Below are 17655 nucleotides of genomic sequence, written 5' to 3' on the forward strand. Positions count from 1 at the left end.
GACCCACCTAACACTGCCTCGATAGCATCAGCAAATATTCTTGCACCCTTTCTATTTAAGTGTATCCCATCCCTGTAGAAGCAGTCTCTCCTGTTAACAAGTACAGTCCAGGCAGAAAAAAATTCTACCCCTTGAGCCTTGCACAATCTTTCCAGGGCCGAATTGATCGACACGGCTCTCATCATATACTCCCTCCTATCGTGTCTGGGCAGAATTGCAGACACTTTCAAATGCAACCCTAATTCTCGGCTTTTTTTCAACAGTGACCTGTACTTGTTGAGTAATTCTGCCGGTCTCCTACTCTTAATATCATTAGTGCCAACGTGTACAACTATATCACCTTTTGTGCCCTTGAAAGATGATATTCGCTCTACAACGTCATCAACCTTTGCCCCTGGCAGACATACCCTGGTCCTGTTCCACCTATCCTTTTTACATAGCATGTTCCCCGTTCTGTTGAAACAGTTGTTGTTGTTTATTTGGTTTTTAGGAGCATTAGCAACTAAGGCCATATTGCTCAGGGGATATGCGGTGGTCATTCCCTGACCTTTCCGCATCCTCCGTATTTGGTAGTCCCGGGCTAATCAAGAAGCGTGTGCTACGCACTGCTGCTGCTCCTGCCCACCTGCCCACCTGGCTACGGAAGCGGCCCGTTGAAACAGTCCATCATGACCAACTCCATTTACGGAAATTGAGTGCAAGATGGATTCCCCGATTGACTGCTTTCCAATAGGCTGATCGACAACAGAAATCACAAGAATTGTTAGCCCTGTGGTCGAACATCCGTAGATGTGTAATGAGTAAGACTTTTTCTCTCGTCTAATCACTCAGGATGAAAGTTGGATACACCACTTCGACCCTGAACGTAAAAAGCAGTCCGTGGAATGGCGACATCATGGTTCCCCCCTCCCCCAAGAAGGAAAGGATCCAAGAGTCAGCAGGAAAGGTCTTGCTGACAGTGTTTTTGGGATGAGAAAGGCGTAATAATAACTGATTACTTGCCGAAAGGTAGAACAATTACAGGTATTATTATGCCCTATTATGCCAACTTACTCACAAAATCACGGGAGAAAATCAAAACATGTAGGCGTGGCATTCTGTACAAAGGTGTGAGAATGCTTCAAGACAATGCTCCAGTTCACACTTCTGAAACTGCAAAAACGCAAGCGGCCACTTGTGGATATGAAATACTGCCTCATCCAGCCTACTCACCGGTTCTTGCACCATCGGACTTCTTGTTTCCTTCCCTCAAACCATTTCTTCAGGGGACCCACTTACCTAACGACGAGACACTCGTTTCTGCAACAGAGTCATGGTTCAAAGACCAACTTCACCACTTCTACAAAAACCGTATCCGTAGCCTCATCCATCGATGGAAAAATGTGTAAATCTGCACAGTGGCTATGTAGAGAAGGATTAAAACCTATGCCAAGAATCAACAGGCTAGCACCTCTGCAGCTAGGTCAGGGCGATTCTTTATTGAACCACCCTCGTAGTTTGATTTATAAGAGCTAAATTATGCAAGGAAGCAGGCTTTTTCGTCATCTAACAAGGGGTAAAAAAAAAAAAAAAAATCTTTCCCGTCGCCGAAAAGTGTCTATCTAATTTCGCTTTGAACTTTACCAAACTATTAACCTCGACAACTGTTGCAGGCAAATTCGTTCCAATGATTTACCAATACACTGCCCGAAAGTAAGATTAATAAGATCCGGCCTTCTACTCCCCACACAACAAAGTTCTATTTTCTTCTGTCAATGAAAAAATACCGCCCCTGTCCATTTTACTGATTCCCTTCAGGGCCTTATACATCTCTATCAAGTCTCTCTTTAAGATGTCTAGTTGTCAAGCTTTGCAGTCCGCACTTTATACGGATATCGATTAGCACACTACATCAGGCTGGTTGTCATCTGAACTTATAGAAGTTCTGTATTATTTGAATTCGTGATATTTTTGTATTAGTGACATTTTGCTTACGATAAAATGATATTATCTATACATTAAAAAAAATTGTCTTCTTAGTGATATGTATCCGAGCCAATGGGAGAATAGGGCGGGGTAATTAAGTCACTGCAAATGCGCAGGTAAATAATTACTTTGTTGTCTTCCGTTGAAAGACAACTGCCTCTATAACGTTCACGGACCACGTGCTTCACAGTCTAATACTTGACCACACCTGGCATCTTTGATCTTCCATTGTAATGTCAGCTGATAAAGGAACCCGATATGGTTTCTATATTTGTAAATAGTTTAGTATTTTGTAAATATTTTATATATTTGTATAGTTGGTAAATATTTTAGCCCTGCTCTTTCGGATGCAACACTATTCCTCATGCATTATGGAACCGGAAGCAAAAGGCCTTTTCCTAAGTGACCTATGTAAATGCAGCTAAATAATTACATAGCGATATTAATTCCACCTTGAGAATGCCGAGTGGTGGGGTAGCCAATGGGAGAAGAGGGTGTGGGTCATGTGGTACAAGTTGGTGGGGCAATTACGCCACTACAAATGCACAGGTAAATAATTATATAGGTAATTTCCTGATTAGATATTGATCAGTGAGTTTCGACAGGTGTGTGTTTTATATACAAAAGATTTAACTTACTCCGTCATACCTCTACATTTTACGTAGGAGAGTGCATTATTATTATTTTTATCGACGATGACATCGTTGTCCCTATTTGTGAAAGTCCTATATATCATCGACAGGACGCCATATATATTTCAACTGCATGAAAAATTTCATGCCCGACTTAACCTTGGTCTTTTTCGAACTGGACCACTTAACTCTACTCCTCTGGATTTCTGTTCCCTAAATGTAAAACCTTACATTTAGTAGCATTAAAATAGAATTAGATGCTTTAATGCTAAAACTTAAATTTAAAGTGAAGCATTAAACTTTAGTTCCCACTTTTCAGACCATTTGTGCGAATCAATCTAAGTCATTTTGAAGTAAATTGGCCTACTTCTGATTGTTAACCCTTTAATCTCCACTAAAGCAAACCAGTCAAAAATTCTTAATTTGGTAGAAAAGTGCAGATAGTACAAATTTGAAAATAAAGAGCAATAGCATGGAGGGTAATTCACTACCAATTAAAGAAGAGTACTTAGGAATCCTGTGGGTGTAAAACTCATCATCTAATTTAGATGGCTTTGGAATTAAGAGCTATTAGTGTACAGGAGTATAGTAAGGGTACAGAAATATCTTAGTGAATAAGGTAGGTCGAAAGAAAAATTATGAGCATGAGGAAAATATAAAAGAAAAAAAGATATAAATAGTATACCGAAATGACGCCTGGAGTAATAATTGCTGGTATGCCGAAAAAAAAGAGGCCATAAAAGTTTAAAGTGAAGAAGGTACGTAAATACTCGGGCGAGCTAGGAGCGTAAAAACAAACACCATAGTTGGGGTCCTGGCTCAGAAAAGTGTCACTGGAATTGGGAAAGTTATTACCACAATCTCCAGAAACCGAATTAAACTCAGCTTCTAGAATTTCTTAGCAAGCAAAGGTATTCCTTCAAAATAGAGGGCACAACTTGTATCTGTTTTAAATTATATGAAGACATTAAAAACAAGAAAGGTGCAAGAAATAAAGGAAAGATAGCAGCATAAAATATTAAAGTTAATAGTCTGGAACAAGAAAATAGGCAAGAAACGAAAGGTTGACAGTGAGTGATGTATCGAGTAAAAAACTGTGTATAAAACTGTCCTTAAAGAAAAGGATGAATGGATTCAGTGTTTAAAATGATAAAAAAATAGTGGAAGGATTAAGAAAGAGTGAGCAGGATAGAAACTAGTAGGTGTTAGGGTCTTGCTAATTTCTGTGGTATGTGGATGGGGCATGCACCTCGCAACATCGGCCAGGTCGCTCATGCCGTGCAGAGAGTTAGCACGGCATGAGCACGTGCAAAGTACATTCATTAAAATATTCGGCTAAGGTAAAGAAATGAAAGTCTGCACGAGAAGCACGCAAAAGTTCGATGAAATTTACCGGTAAAGGTACTTTGCTGTAACGGTATTTGTATTGTTGCTCGCTCGGTAAACAGACGGTGGGTGTTATCGGTCTGGAGTAGAAGTTGAATCCCACAGAAACTGAAACCCTTCCGACGTGGAGGGGGTAACCTGACCTTTTTTCTTTAGAATAACTAATTGAATCACGAACAGTCATAAAAAATGTTCGTAACATAGTTTCACCGGTAAACTTTTTCGAAAATTGCCGTGCTTCTCGTGTGGGCTCCCTTTGCTTTTTTTTTTTTTTTTTCTTTTTTCTTAATAAACAATTTATCCACTAGTCCACCAGTGATTCTAAAGAAAAAAGTCAGGTTACCCCTCAACTTCGGGAGGGTTTCAACTCCCATGGGATTCAATTTCTACTCCAGACCGATAACACCCACCGTCTGTTTACCGAGCGAGCAAGAATACAAATGCCTTTACTGCCAAATACTTTTACCGGTAAATTTCATCAAACTTTTGTGGGCTTCTCGTGCAGGCTTTCTTTACCTTCGCCAAATAATCTTATTTTAATGCCTTAAAACGTTGGAATGAATCTGCATTAAACATAATCATCTCAACAGTTATTTAAAAAAATAATTTTTTTTTTTTTTCTTATTCTTTCCCTTAAATAGAAATGAATTTACAAATTTCATCCTAATTAATGAGATGAATTCATTGCAGGTGGATCTGGGAACTATATACGAGGAGAATAATCATGCCATCTTGAACAAATGGCTTCTTTTGACCAATGATGATGACGAATTAGTTTCTGGAATAATGGGCTATCTCAAGGTATCAATTGCTGTCCTCGCCCCAGGAGACGAATGTCCGGTAAGACTGGTTTTAATATGACGAAAAACTCAATTAGGCTTGCACTAGTGCACATTTTTATCTACTACTGTTTCATTATATGTATAACTGTCAATATTGCTTTAACAGAGCATTTTGACATTTGTGAAAGAGATATATGTGGTTTTCTTCAGTTTTTAGATTTTTCATACTATATGCATAATATACAGTGATGAAACAACCATTCAGCTACCCCGGGGGGAGGCTACGGCTGATCTGGCGTTGTTGTTAAAGTTTACTTTAAGGAGCTGTTCGGAATCTGGTGTGGGAGTTCAAAACGTATAGTTTCGCCACTGATATTATTTTTAATTTCTGTCATTGATAGTGTTCTGTTTCACACCCACAATGTATACTACGCGGAGATGGGGGGGGGGGAAACCCCTGGTGCCGTTTGACCCTAAACACACTTTACATTGATATTATGCCTGGCGTTTGATACGAAAATGAAATAAAATAAAAAAAAAAAAAAATACAGAAAAACTAGTCCACATCCTGGAGACATCAACAATTTTCTTCCTCTGGCAATTCATCATCATCATCATCATTATCATCAGCCATTTTCAATCCACTGCAGGATGAAGGCCTCTCCAGCAACTTTCCAGTTCCTTCTGTTTTGAGCACTGGCCATCCATTTCCTACTCGAAAACTCATGAATTTCATCTATCCATCTCCGCCTTTGTCTTCCAGGTTTTCTCCTAGCTCCTCTTGGGTACCATTCTGTTATTTTCTTAGTCCATCTGTCATCATGTCTTCGAGCTATGTGTCCTGCCCAAGACCATTTTAGTTCTTTAGTTTTGATAAGAATGTCCTTTACTTGAGTTTGCTGCCTAATCCATGTGTTTCTCTTCTTATCTAACAGTCTGATTCCCAATATGATTCGTTCCATTCTTCGCTGTGTAGTTCTCAGCTTCTCTTCCATTCTTTTGGTGAGTGCCCAAGTTTGACTTCCATAAGTCATGGTGGGGAGTATACATTGATTCATTATTTTACGTTTCAGACAAACTGGGATATTGCTCTTCAGTATGTGACTATATTTCCTGAATGCTATCCATCCAAAATTTATTCTTCTCTTGACTTCCAGCCATTTATCATTATTACAGCTAATAACTTGTCCCAGATAAGTATATGATTCCACCTTTTCAATTACTGATCCTTCAATCATTATTTCCCTTTCCGTGGCATACTTGTTCATCATTACTTTTGTTTTAGCCATATTCATCTTTAGTCCAAAATCTTTACTAACTGTGCATAACTGATTAAGATTTTCCTCTAATTCTTTGGGATCGTGGCTTATGACCACAATGTCATCTGCAAATCGTAAATGGTTTAGGTACTCTCCGTTCACATTGACTCCTTTCTGCGACCAGTCTAATCTTCTGAAAGCTTCCTCAAGGGCAGCAGTAAACAGCTTCGGAGATATTGTGTCTCCTTGTCGGACTCCTTTCTCGATTTTAAATTTGCTACTGTCTTTGTCTAGTCTAATAAAGGAGGTAGCACTCTCATATATTTTCTTCAAAATCATAATATATGGAGTATCTATGCCTTGTCTTTCCAGTGCCCGAAACATTGCCTTATGCTGTATGGAGTCAAATGCCTTTTCATAATCCACAAATGCCAGGCATAATGGTGTTTTATATTCATTTGCTTTCTCCATTAGCTGTGATATTACGTGAAGGTGATCCATAGTTGAGAATCCTGTCCTAAAGCCAGCTTGCTCTTTCGGTTGATTCTCATCAAGTATTCTTTCTAATCTGTTAGTAATGACCCTTGTGAACAACTTGTAGATATGGGATAACAAGCTAATTGGTCTATAATTTCCAATTTCTGATTTATCTCCTTTCTTATGCAGCAAAACTATGATTGCATTATTCCACTGCTTAGGCATCACACCTTTTCTAATGCACTTTGTGAAGAGCCTTGCCAGTTTTTGTGTTATGTCTCTTCCTCCCAATTTTAACAACTCCACAGTAACTTCATCTTCCCCAGGGGCTTTCCGATTCTTCATTTTCTTCAATGCATGTTCTACCTCCTCAGGAAGAATATCGGGTATGTCGTATGTGTTGCTACTTTGCAATCCATCTTCCCCACTGCTGGTATCATTCCTTCGCTCCTTGTATAATTCTCTATAGTAGTCTTCTGCTATTTGAATTATGCCTTCTCTGCTGTTTATAAGTACACCACCGCTATTCTTCAGTTTCAGTATCATTTGTCTTTCTGTATTACTGCTCATGGCTGCTGATTTAAATCCTTTGTTTTCCCTTAATGCTTGTTCTACTTTTCTTGTCTTAAATCTTCTTATGTCCTCTCTGAGTCTCTTTCTAATTGCTTTGCATAACTCAGTATACTCAATTTTCTCCCTGTCAGTGTTTTTCTTGCTCTTCATTTGTCGTCTTTGGTTCATCATGACAAGTGTTTCTTGACTAATTTTTTCTTCTTTGGATTTCTGTTTCCCTATAGGTTTCTTGGGCTTTATCACTTTCAGAAAGTTGTAATATTCCTCGTCGATATCTTGGTCCTGAGCAGTCTGCAGAAGCTCAAACTTGTTCTTAAGTTCCAGTACATACTGCTTTTTCTCCTCCTCTGTTATTTCAAAGACGTTTGTATTATTTACTCGAGTCAGTTTTTTCCTTTCCTTTCCTACATCTATATCAAGTGTACATCTTACCATTCTGTGATCACTTCCAACATTTACCTTATTCAGGACGGTAACATCATTCACAATATATCTTCTGTTAGTGAGGATGAAGTCTTTCATTAGTTGTTAATCCATTTGGACTCTTCCATGTCCACTTTCTGTTCACCCTTTTCTTGAAAAAAGTGTTCATTACTGACATTCCTTGAGATTCTGCAAATTCCACAAGTCTTTCACCTCTTTTATTTCTTTCACCAATTCCAAAATTTCCTATAGTTCCTCTTTCTGCGCTGTTTTGCCTTTTTCCAACCTTAGCATTGAAGTCCCCCATAATAATAGTGTAGTGGGTTTTCTGCTCATCTAGAAGACTCTCAATTTCAGTGTACATTTCTTCAACCTCTTCATCATCATGGCTCGATGTTGGTGCATAAATCATTATAATCTTTAGCTTGTACCTCTTAGAAATCTTGAGTATTAGTCTTGACACCCTTGGTGATGTACTTTTGAATTCCAAAATGTTGTTTTTAAAATCTTTATGGACCAGAAACCCAACTCCACCTTCACTCCTTTCACTGTTTCCATTGGTGTACAGCAGATTTCCACTTGATAAACTTATAAGTGATTCATTTCTTCTTCTTGTTTCAGCCAAACCGATGATATTCCAATTCACATTTTCTAATTCCTTTTCCAGCTCTAATATCCTGTCTTCACCGATGAGTGATCGTACGTTATAACAGGCCAAGTTCAATTTCCGTGCATGGCAGCCTGGTCGTACCCAGAGATTCTTAGCACCCTCTGCTTCCACTCTGATCCTCTCGCTGCCGTAAGAGGGAGAGTGAAAGCTGCTGGGGACTGAGGGCCATTTGTATTGTTGTGTTCTCATTGCTGGAGGGTTTGGTCTTTTCCTCTTCACGCTGACCAGGCGTCTTGAAGAGAACCACTCTACACGTTCGTTGCCACCTAAGTGACGTAACAGGGCTTACCATCGAGAAGGTGTGCATGAGTGGATTTTAGGGAGGCAGGCCAACCGGACTTCTCCTAAATCTTCTGTAATAGAGAGATATTGGATCCATCAGTGTTTTAGGCTGAGTGTCTGATAACACACAGGATACCTGTTCCCCTCTAAGCCCCTCTCTGGCAATTAGATAGATAATAACATTTACATTTCATTAAAGTATGGTACTAATATGGCGAAGAACACTGGTATTTTATTTTATCATATCTTCTGCCTTCTAATGTGCTAATGTTATTATTTTTTTTTATATATATATTTTTTTTTCGACTTGCATTGTTCTTTATGGCCGCCTCCGTAGCCAGGTGGGCAGGAGCAGCAGTGTGCAGCACACGCTTCTTGATTAGACCGGGGTTCGAGCCCGTGAGCCATCAAATACGGGGGATGTGGAAAGGTCAGGGAATGGCCACCGCATATCCCCGGAGCAATATAGCCTTAGTTGCTAATGCTCCTAAAAACCAAAAATAACAATAGCATTTTTCTTTACTTGTGCATCTGTTCGAATATGTTGTGTGTTTATAATTATACAGGTAAACAACGATAATTTCTGGTCAGTAATAAGCGATACACTAATACAAAATAAACCAGTTTATTACTATGAAGGCAATGAAACCAACATTTTTAAAATAAAAATATAAAATATTGTATACTGACATTCAATGAAAAAGCTCAAATGGATGAAGTGTTTCTAGTCATGAAATTAAGGAATACTAACTCTCCTATCAATCCTAGAAGAGTACTAAAAAGTAATGAAATAAAAATTCTAAACAGAATGCTAGAAGTACCTTCACTGGTACCTTGAGGTATACCCCAGGTGACCAATGTATAATAGGGAGTCTCATCCAAAATGTTATTCGCAGCAGTTCTTAAAGCATATTGCCAAAGTCCAAACACTGCTCCAGAAATACAAGCGTGTAAATATTTGCATTACCCAATTCCAGTCCTATCTCAGATCTCTCAACTTACCCTTGAATTCCACCATATCAGACCCAATTCACGATAATGAATAGAGAGTAAGAAAAACATTTCAGTCTACCCGGATGGAACATGGGTGACGAAAGTAATAACTCACTTATATACAGGTCTCATGTCGGACGAGAATCTGACCTTCACGCCACACCTTGCCCCAGCAAAATCCAAGACCCTATCAGCCGGATGTTGAAACAAGAGCTTAACCGTTATAGGCAATCCTGAGCTGGTCAAGAATTACATTAAAAATGCCTGCTTCCTACACCCCTGTACTCATCTGACTGGATTTATGACTAATTGAATACTGGCGTCTAACATGGCTATACAGGATATCAAGTAAACCCTTCCCGATCTCGAGGGCCACTATATTATTCTCTTTATTCCAAACCTTAACACACCACCTTGCCTGTTAATTCAGCTATTAATAGGCAAGATCGATACTCCTGACTTTGGCTATCTTGACCTGCTCTAAGGGACCCACTAGACTCCCGGAAGGAACATACCTTGAACTGCAATCATCTCTCACCAACTGGGATGGGTTGATTAGATATTTTCCAGATAACACAATGGATGTATTCAACAAGCTACAAGTGGATATAAAACAAAACAGAGTGAAGGTGTCAGCCACAGGAAGTAAACCTTGTAAAATACCTACAAACAACTGGTACGTTGTGTGGGGTGAGAGTATATTTTGAACACTTTTTTTTATTTTATTTGTATTATCTGTTCCATCACTATTTTTGACCATTTGCTTTTGACAGTCTAGACGTCACAGCCCTTCTCAGTCTTCTGCAATTCTTCTTCAGGATTAATGGAGACCTACTAGCTTTCCTCACCGCCTTATTGAAGAATAGAAGTGTCCACCTCACTTTGAAGAAGACCCATTTTACAAGAAAAATCAATGCAGGAGTCCCACAAGGCGGTCTCCTGCCTGGCCTTCTCTTCTCAGCTCTTCTGATTCCTTTCATGAGTCCTCGTGATGATGCTATAATATATGCCGACGATATAAAGTTCCTTACCTTAATCCCACCGTCTGCAAACCCAATGACAATTACGTCTTCCATCACAGAGAACTTGACCGCCCTTTCAACTTACTTGAAGATGTTTGGATTAAACCTTAACCCTTCAAAATCTGCAATAATGATTTACTCATTGAAACACCAACTAACAATAATTCAACCTTCAGTTTTAGGTACTCCCATCCCAGTAGTTACCTGCCATAAGGATCTCGGTATCTATTTTGATCCGAAGCTGAAATTTAATGTTCACACAAAATACCTCCGGAAGCGATTTAACACCCTACGCTGGAGAGCGAAGCAACATTTACTTCATTCCAACGATGCCGCAACCACTACCAGATATCTTCAAGCCACTGTTTATCCAGCTATATTATACGCTGCTGAGATTTGGGCATCTGCGTCGCCCTCACTTCCCAAACCGGTGTTCTCGTGTGAATACTGGACCCTGAAATGGGCCACAAATAAGCATCGCGGACTCACTCAACGGAGAACAACTCACATGGCTGAGCAGCGAAATGTACCCAGGCTTCAGAGGTTAATTGACAACAGGCGTTTAATGACCTCAGTAAAAATGTACACAGGAGTGATAAACACCCCAAACATCTGGGATTTCTGTCAGTGGCACAATCCTCCGCCATCCTTGAGGTCAGAGCCCACATCATCATCATCATCAGCCATTTTCAATCCACTGCAGGCCTCTCCAGCAACTTTCCAGTTCCTTCTGTTTTGAGCACTGGCCATCCATTTACTACCCACAAACTCATGAGCCCACACTAACCCTCAAATACAACCGGCTGAAACTGTGTAGTCGGTTCCTACCTGCCCAGGCACTCCCCAAAATTCAGGCACTGCTCCGTCTTGGAGCCGACCTACAAAAAATGGAGCCGACCGGGCTAGCCGGGTGGGTCAAGTGCCTGCCTGGCAACCCAAAGGTCGCGGATTCGATTCTCGCCTCGGGCTTGGATCAAAGTACTGCAAAAACCTTGGGAGGTGCATTATGGCCACAGAAGCCGATGCGCCAACAACTACCAAATTAAAAAAAAAAAAAAAAAAATGGCTACCGACTACAAATACCGTCACATGCTCCTCGAGTGGATTACATCCGTGGAACTGGGATAATTTCCTCCATATGACGTTCAAGTCCTCATATTTTCAGTATTATAATTTCATTTTTACATGTTTAATTTTGTGTAACTAATAACTTCCATGTAACGGTAAAAATTTTTTTGCCAATTAATCTCATTTATAATGTAAAACTTCTGGCCATGTCGCCGTGATGAGTATTGTCTCTAGTACATGTTCTGTACTTATCAGCAATAATAAAGAATTTATTTTCCTTTTATTATTATTTTATTTTATTTGTTTGTTTTCCACCTTTTATCTTTGTATTTTGTATCCTTTATACACACTTTACCTTAGTATTGAGTTCTGACTGTTGTATGTCTTGAAGATAACAGCTCCCCTCAAAGCACTAAGGCTCAGAATGCAACCTAATTGCTATGTTAATCCTCAATGTCATCAGAGAACCCAAAAGCAGAGGGTTATATCCACCAGAAGCTCGTGGGAATTAGGAAGAGAAAGTTAATCTCGCAGTATATTAAGCGATGCCTTCTTCTTATCCCCCTTTGTTTTTTGTAACTCGGAGCAGATGACTAAATTCCCGACGCATACGCATCGGGAATTTAGTCATCTGCTCCGCGCTACTAAAAAAAAAAAAAAACTTTGCTATTCTATGGAAAAGCCACAGAATAGCGAATATTGATGTGAATGAGTCGAATTGGTGGGGCTTTACACTAACCATTGCAATATCGATACTACTTGTAAATTTATATCTACAATTCTGGAGTCACATAGTAACGATAAAAATCATCATGACGCTCTCAAAAGTAACCACTGGAATGATGGATGTTCCCTCAACGTTAGACCTCATTAAGGGGCCGAAAGTAAACAGCAAAAACTCCATTAGCGCCCCCCCCCACTTACCGCTTAAGTCTCATCCCTACAAATCTTGCTACCATTAAAGGAATGTTTCCAGCAAACACATTAAATACATTAGCAACAGTTAATACCATGAAAACAGACCTCAATTTGTAGGCTAATTAGAGGAAGTATACAGGAGAAGTACAACAAAATATTGTTGCTGAAACAGGCCTGCAGCAGAATAAATCATGAGGAGATGCGGAAACAGTATGACTGGATCAGGAGTTGAAATGAAAATTTTAGGAAACAGAATTTGTTAATAAAATATCTTATTTTTAATAACGAAGTATGGGCATATTACCAATGCATGTAAACGAACTGAAATAGCGTTCTGGCGCGATCGGGTCATTCCGACCACTGGATCAGGCCCGGACCAAGGTATTTCTGCGCCTCGGACAGAAGGATTTTCCAGCGCCTCCTTACTAGGGATATATATATATATTTTTTTTTTTTTTTTTTTTTTTTTTCATCATTTATAAAATTTAGCGCCACGGGCAATGGCCTGCTAGCTCGTACTTTAATCCGGCACTGCCCTGGATTGGGTATAAAAAGTAAGAATGCAACTGTAAAAGTGGTCAGATTGTCAATATAAGCATATTGATTTGTTTTTATCAGAAAGGTCATCTTTATGTAAATAAAATTATATAAATATGAGTGTGAGAAAATGCATAAGAATGACAATTCAATGCATATGTAGATCTGTGCATCATTAAAACTTTTTTTTTTCTTACGTAGGACTTAAGTACTGATATTCAGTCTGATGAAGAGGATGTGGAGAGGTAAGAACTTTTACCATATTATGAATATCCTCACTCTTCAAAAATTGTATTGTACTTGGATATATTTTTAGTTTCAAATTACTTGTTGTGTATAGTAATTCGAAAACAAGATTTAAAGCAATGTTGATTACAATTAAACCTGTACAATTCTTAATATTGAATTGAAATTGAATTTTAAGTAAAAATATTTAACGAAAAAAATTTGCTTTTAGCAATCTCCTGGTTCCAGTAGGAGTACATCTGAAGCCAGCATCCTTCAACTTCCATATCTATCAGGGATCAGATCTTCCTCGAAGTAAGTCATTTAAATAAACGTATAATCAAATAAAATTATAACAATCTGGGGAAATTTGGATTTGTGAAAAAAATACACTATCTATATTTTCTAAATAAAATTTATTTTAGAATAAAATATCTAGATAACTATTTGCTTCATTCCATTATGTAGCTTTCATTCTTTTGTGAATGGTCTTATCTATAACAGTCTCAGATAAGTGTTAATAATTTCAGTGATTGGTAGACGCTATTGTTTTTGATTAAGAAATAGCAATACACTTAGCACTAAACCTACCAGAGCTTTCATTAAGAAACATGCCAACGAAAGCCTTCCAGTAATACAGAATCTGTTACGTCATAAATTTGTTAAATTTATTACTGAAGAATTAAACCATCCTATAAACTAAAGTGATTACTGAAACATAACTAAATGCAGTATGGCGTTTCAGATGACTAATTTTCTATCGTAACACTACGTAACAAAAATGTTTGTTTATATTTAACTGTTTTTTCTATGTATTTTGTGAACAGTATCACTTAGGTTTTGTATAGTGTCAATATTTTAGCTGCAATTGAAAGTTTTATGTTTTTGCGCAATTTATATGCATTACATAAGTGATGTACAAGAGATAGTATTCATCCATTATTACCAAGCGAAGGTGTAAGTTACCTCCAAACTCGGCGCATTATAGCCTTAGTAGCTAATGCGCCAATAAAACCAAAACAAACAAACCTCCAAACTCGTTTCGCTAAGTCTGTGGATATTATAAAGTTCTGACACAGCTGTTGGCACCAAAGTTTGCAATGATCAAGTCTATGAGTGATCAAGAAAAGTTGTATACTGTACTGTGGTAGTTGGTCAACGTTCGAGCGATGTTTTCGCGGTGGTCGCAAGTATATGCCTTTTGCAAGTATATGCCGTTCCTCTTATGCTTGGATCAACAATGAAGGTTTGCCAATTACCAATCTGCCTTCCAGAGAAAAGTCTCCAGAATTGGATGATAAATCTGCCGAACGGAATAATTGGGATTGCAACGCAAAAGTTACATTTCCTATAACTGGATAATTTAGTGAGGAACTTGAGTCTAACCAAATCCAATTCACAGCTACTACTGTAGCTTATTTAAAAATGGTAGCCACTGGATCTTAGCTGCAATACTTCCATATATTAAAAAACAAAAACACGTCAGATATGCACATATTACTTATAGGTTTACAAATTCATCTATAGAAATAAAACGCTTTTCTGTTGTAGAATCCTTGTGCTACCGCTTTGATTAGTCTTTATGAAGAAATTGGTATTAGTCATAAATCAGAAAAGTGTTGTCTTTTTATAGATGTTCAAGTAAAAGTTTGAAATTTATATTGTTTAAGAAGAAATATACGCTCAACGATTCCTGTTGCGCACTCTGTTTAATATTAAAAGTACATTTCAGAAGATCAAAGACAATAAAAATGAATGACTGTGGGGACTTAAAGCTTGTGGGTTTACATGGTGATTTTTATTAAGTTTCCTTTCCTTTTCTTCTCTGAATCTGTGACAGAAGGGCAGTGGATCAGCACTACAGGAGAAGAGAATGATCCGCCAGAATTCAGTTGCAGCCTGGCGCACACAATGTGTTAAACAATCCTTTGTTTCTTGGTTAAAGAAACAAAGTTTTGTTTGAAATCTTCTGTAATGACCAGAATATTAAGATTTAGCTATTAACTAAATCTCTATACGTTAATTTAAAGTTTCGGAAACTTTGCTGGAACCCATCCTCAGACCATATATACGCTCTTTCTTAAAGACAGAAAGAAAAAAGAATAAACCAAATTACTATTATGTTAAAATTAATATTGCATATACAAAACTTCATATTTGCATATGTAATATACTTTTAACATAGTAGTAACTTCGTTTATTTTTTTTTTTTCTTTCTGTCCTTAAAAAACAGCCTTGTATGGTCTGAGGATGGGTTCCAGCAAGGTTCCGAAAATAATAAATAAAAATAATAATAATAAATGATATACATGTATAGAGATTTAGTTAATAGCTAAATAAACTGGCCAAGGTAAAGAAAGCTTGCACGACAAGCATGCAAAAGTTCGATGAAATTTACCGGTAAAAGTACTTTGCCGTAAAGGCATTTATATTGTTGCTCGTTCGGTAAACAGACGGTGGGTGTTATCGGACTGGAGTAGAAGTTGAATCCTACGGAAGCTTGAAACACCTCCCGACGTGGAGAGAGAGGGGGGGGAAACCTGACCTTTTTTCTTTTGAATCACGAACAGAGTCATATTGGAAGTTCTGGCGTCGTAAAATATGTTCGTAACGTAGTTTCACAGGTAAACGTTTTCGAAGTTTGCCGTACTTCTCGTGTGGGCTTCCTTTGCCTTTATTTTATTATTATTTTTTCTTAATAAACAATATTTAAAATAACTAAATGCACAAGGCATAATACATTAAGAGTTTAATATCTATATAATATCGGTGTGTAGCTACACCATAGACAACTCTTAAGAAACTACAAAGTAGTTGTAGGCATCATTTGCTCTTTCTCATATTGTGCTCTGCCTTCACGACGAATTGCCATGATATTGCACTACCTCGCTATTTATCCACTAGTCCACCAGTGATTCTAAAGAAAAAAGGTCAGTTACCTCCTCCACTTTGGGAGGGTTTCAAACTCCCATGGGATTTAATTTCTCTCTTGACCAATAACACTCACCGTCTGTTTACCGAGCGAGCAACTATACAAATGCCGTTACGGCAAAGTACTTTTACCGGCAAATTTCATCGAACTTTTGCATGCTTCTCGTGCAGGCTTTTTTTTTTTACCTTCGCCAACTAACTTAATATTCACGTGGTATAAGAGTGGTCATTATAGACATCCTACATTTCAAAACTTTAACTATATTAAAGTTTTTCCTCCACCACTCCATATCAAGCTGGGACTAGCCAAATAATTTAAAGCAGTAGATCCTTAAAGTGATACATTCGAGAATATACTATTTCTTCCAAAATTATCTAACGCAAAAGTGAAGGTGGCCTATTTATTACTTCAAAAGTTAAAAGCATTTTATCTTGGAATTGGTTTCGCAACAACTCGAAGATAAAATGACTGATGCTAAGCGAAATGCCTGGTAGTCGTTTCGCCTTACAGAGAACGGCTTTCTTGGTAACGCTAAAGTGTAAAATTACAAAGTAAAGTAATTAATAAGTTATTCAACATTAACTTTCTGCTTCCCATTTTCCTTAATCATGGTCCGTTACTTGCACTCTCGCCTGGATTTTTTTTCAGGCCACATTTGGCCGATGTTAGTGAGGAGCATGGGAGATTTTCCACCAAGTCAATGGAGGAGTACACTACACCAAGAAAGGAGTTGAAACTATGATGGGCGACGAATATCCAGTTCTTATTTCGGGATGATTACAACGGACAAAGAAATATATATTTTTTTTATTAACCCGAGGAGGCTTCTATTTTTTAACTTATGATTTTTTTTAGCTTACTTCTCGTTTCTGGGGAACTACTGGCCGCTATACAAAAACTTAGGTCATATTTGGAATCAGCATATCCGAATTCATAAAGAAAAATCATGGAGTGGTGATAAAACGGACCCGTTTTGAAAACTTATAGTGTAATGCATAAAATCTGGAACATATCAATTTAACTAATGTTTTTCAATATCTTTGGGTTTTTTTCTTACCCTGGAAACCAGTTAAAGGAAATTTATTTTTAAGTTTTAAACTGGACTTTTTTTTTTTTTTTTCTGATGAAACACTATCCGTACTCTAATTTTTCCTAAAAAAAACAAAACCCGAAATAGTTCAAATTTTGCTGTTAGTAATTAAACAGCATCAATAACATTACTGATTTGGTCCATAGGTAATCGTTATCTGAAAGATACAGGCTAATGGGGGGAAAAACATACCATATAACAAATGCAGAAATTCCTGCTGCAGTTAAGGTTGAACTTAGTAGTGTGCGATTCTGCTAATATTTACGAAGTCATCTAGAAAAGTGTGGGTGGCATTCACTTCCTTGTGCTCCCGGAAGGGTCGTGCATTCGCACTGCCGAAGATGACTGTTGTTTTGTTCGTCTTTTCTTATATATATTTTTTATTTATTTTATTCTGAATGTTAGGTCGTTTAGTGCATAG

At 37.9% G+C, this 17655-nt stretch overlaps 1 protein-coding gene across 1 annotated transcript in view; it reads left to right on the forward strand.

Moving 5' to 3' along the window:
- The window catches only part of LOC150078290 (myoferlin-like), a 452265-nt gene that overhangs the window by 59591 nt on the left and 375019 nt on the right, over positions 1-17655 (forward strand). The window contains exons 11-13 of the mRNA XM_090384525.1: positions 4674-4823; positions 13189-13232; positions 13445-13527. Of these exons, the coding sequence (XP_090240651.1) occupies positions 4674-4823; positions 13189-13232; positions 13445-13527 (277 nt within the window). The remainder of the gene's footprint in view (positions 1-4673; positions 4824-13188; positions 13233-13444; positions 13528-17655) is intronic.

Source organism: Mastigoproctus giganteus, chromosome 11, assembly GCF_048544385.1.
Source record: "Mastigoproctus giganteus isolate SK-2022 chromosome 11, ASM4854438v1, whole genome shotgun sequence".
Classification (NCBI taxonomy): Eukaryota; Metazoa; Arthropoda; class Arachnida; order Uropygi; family Thelyphonidae; genus Mastigoproctus; species Mastigoproctus giganteus.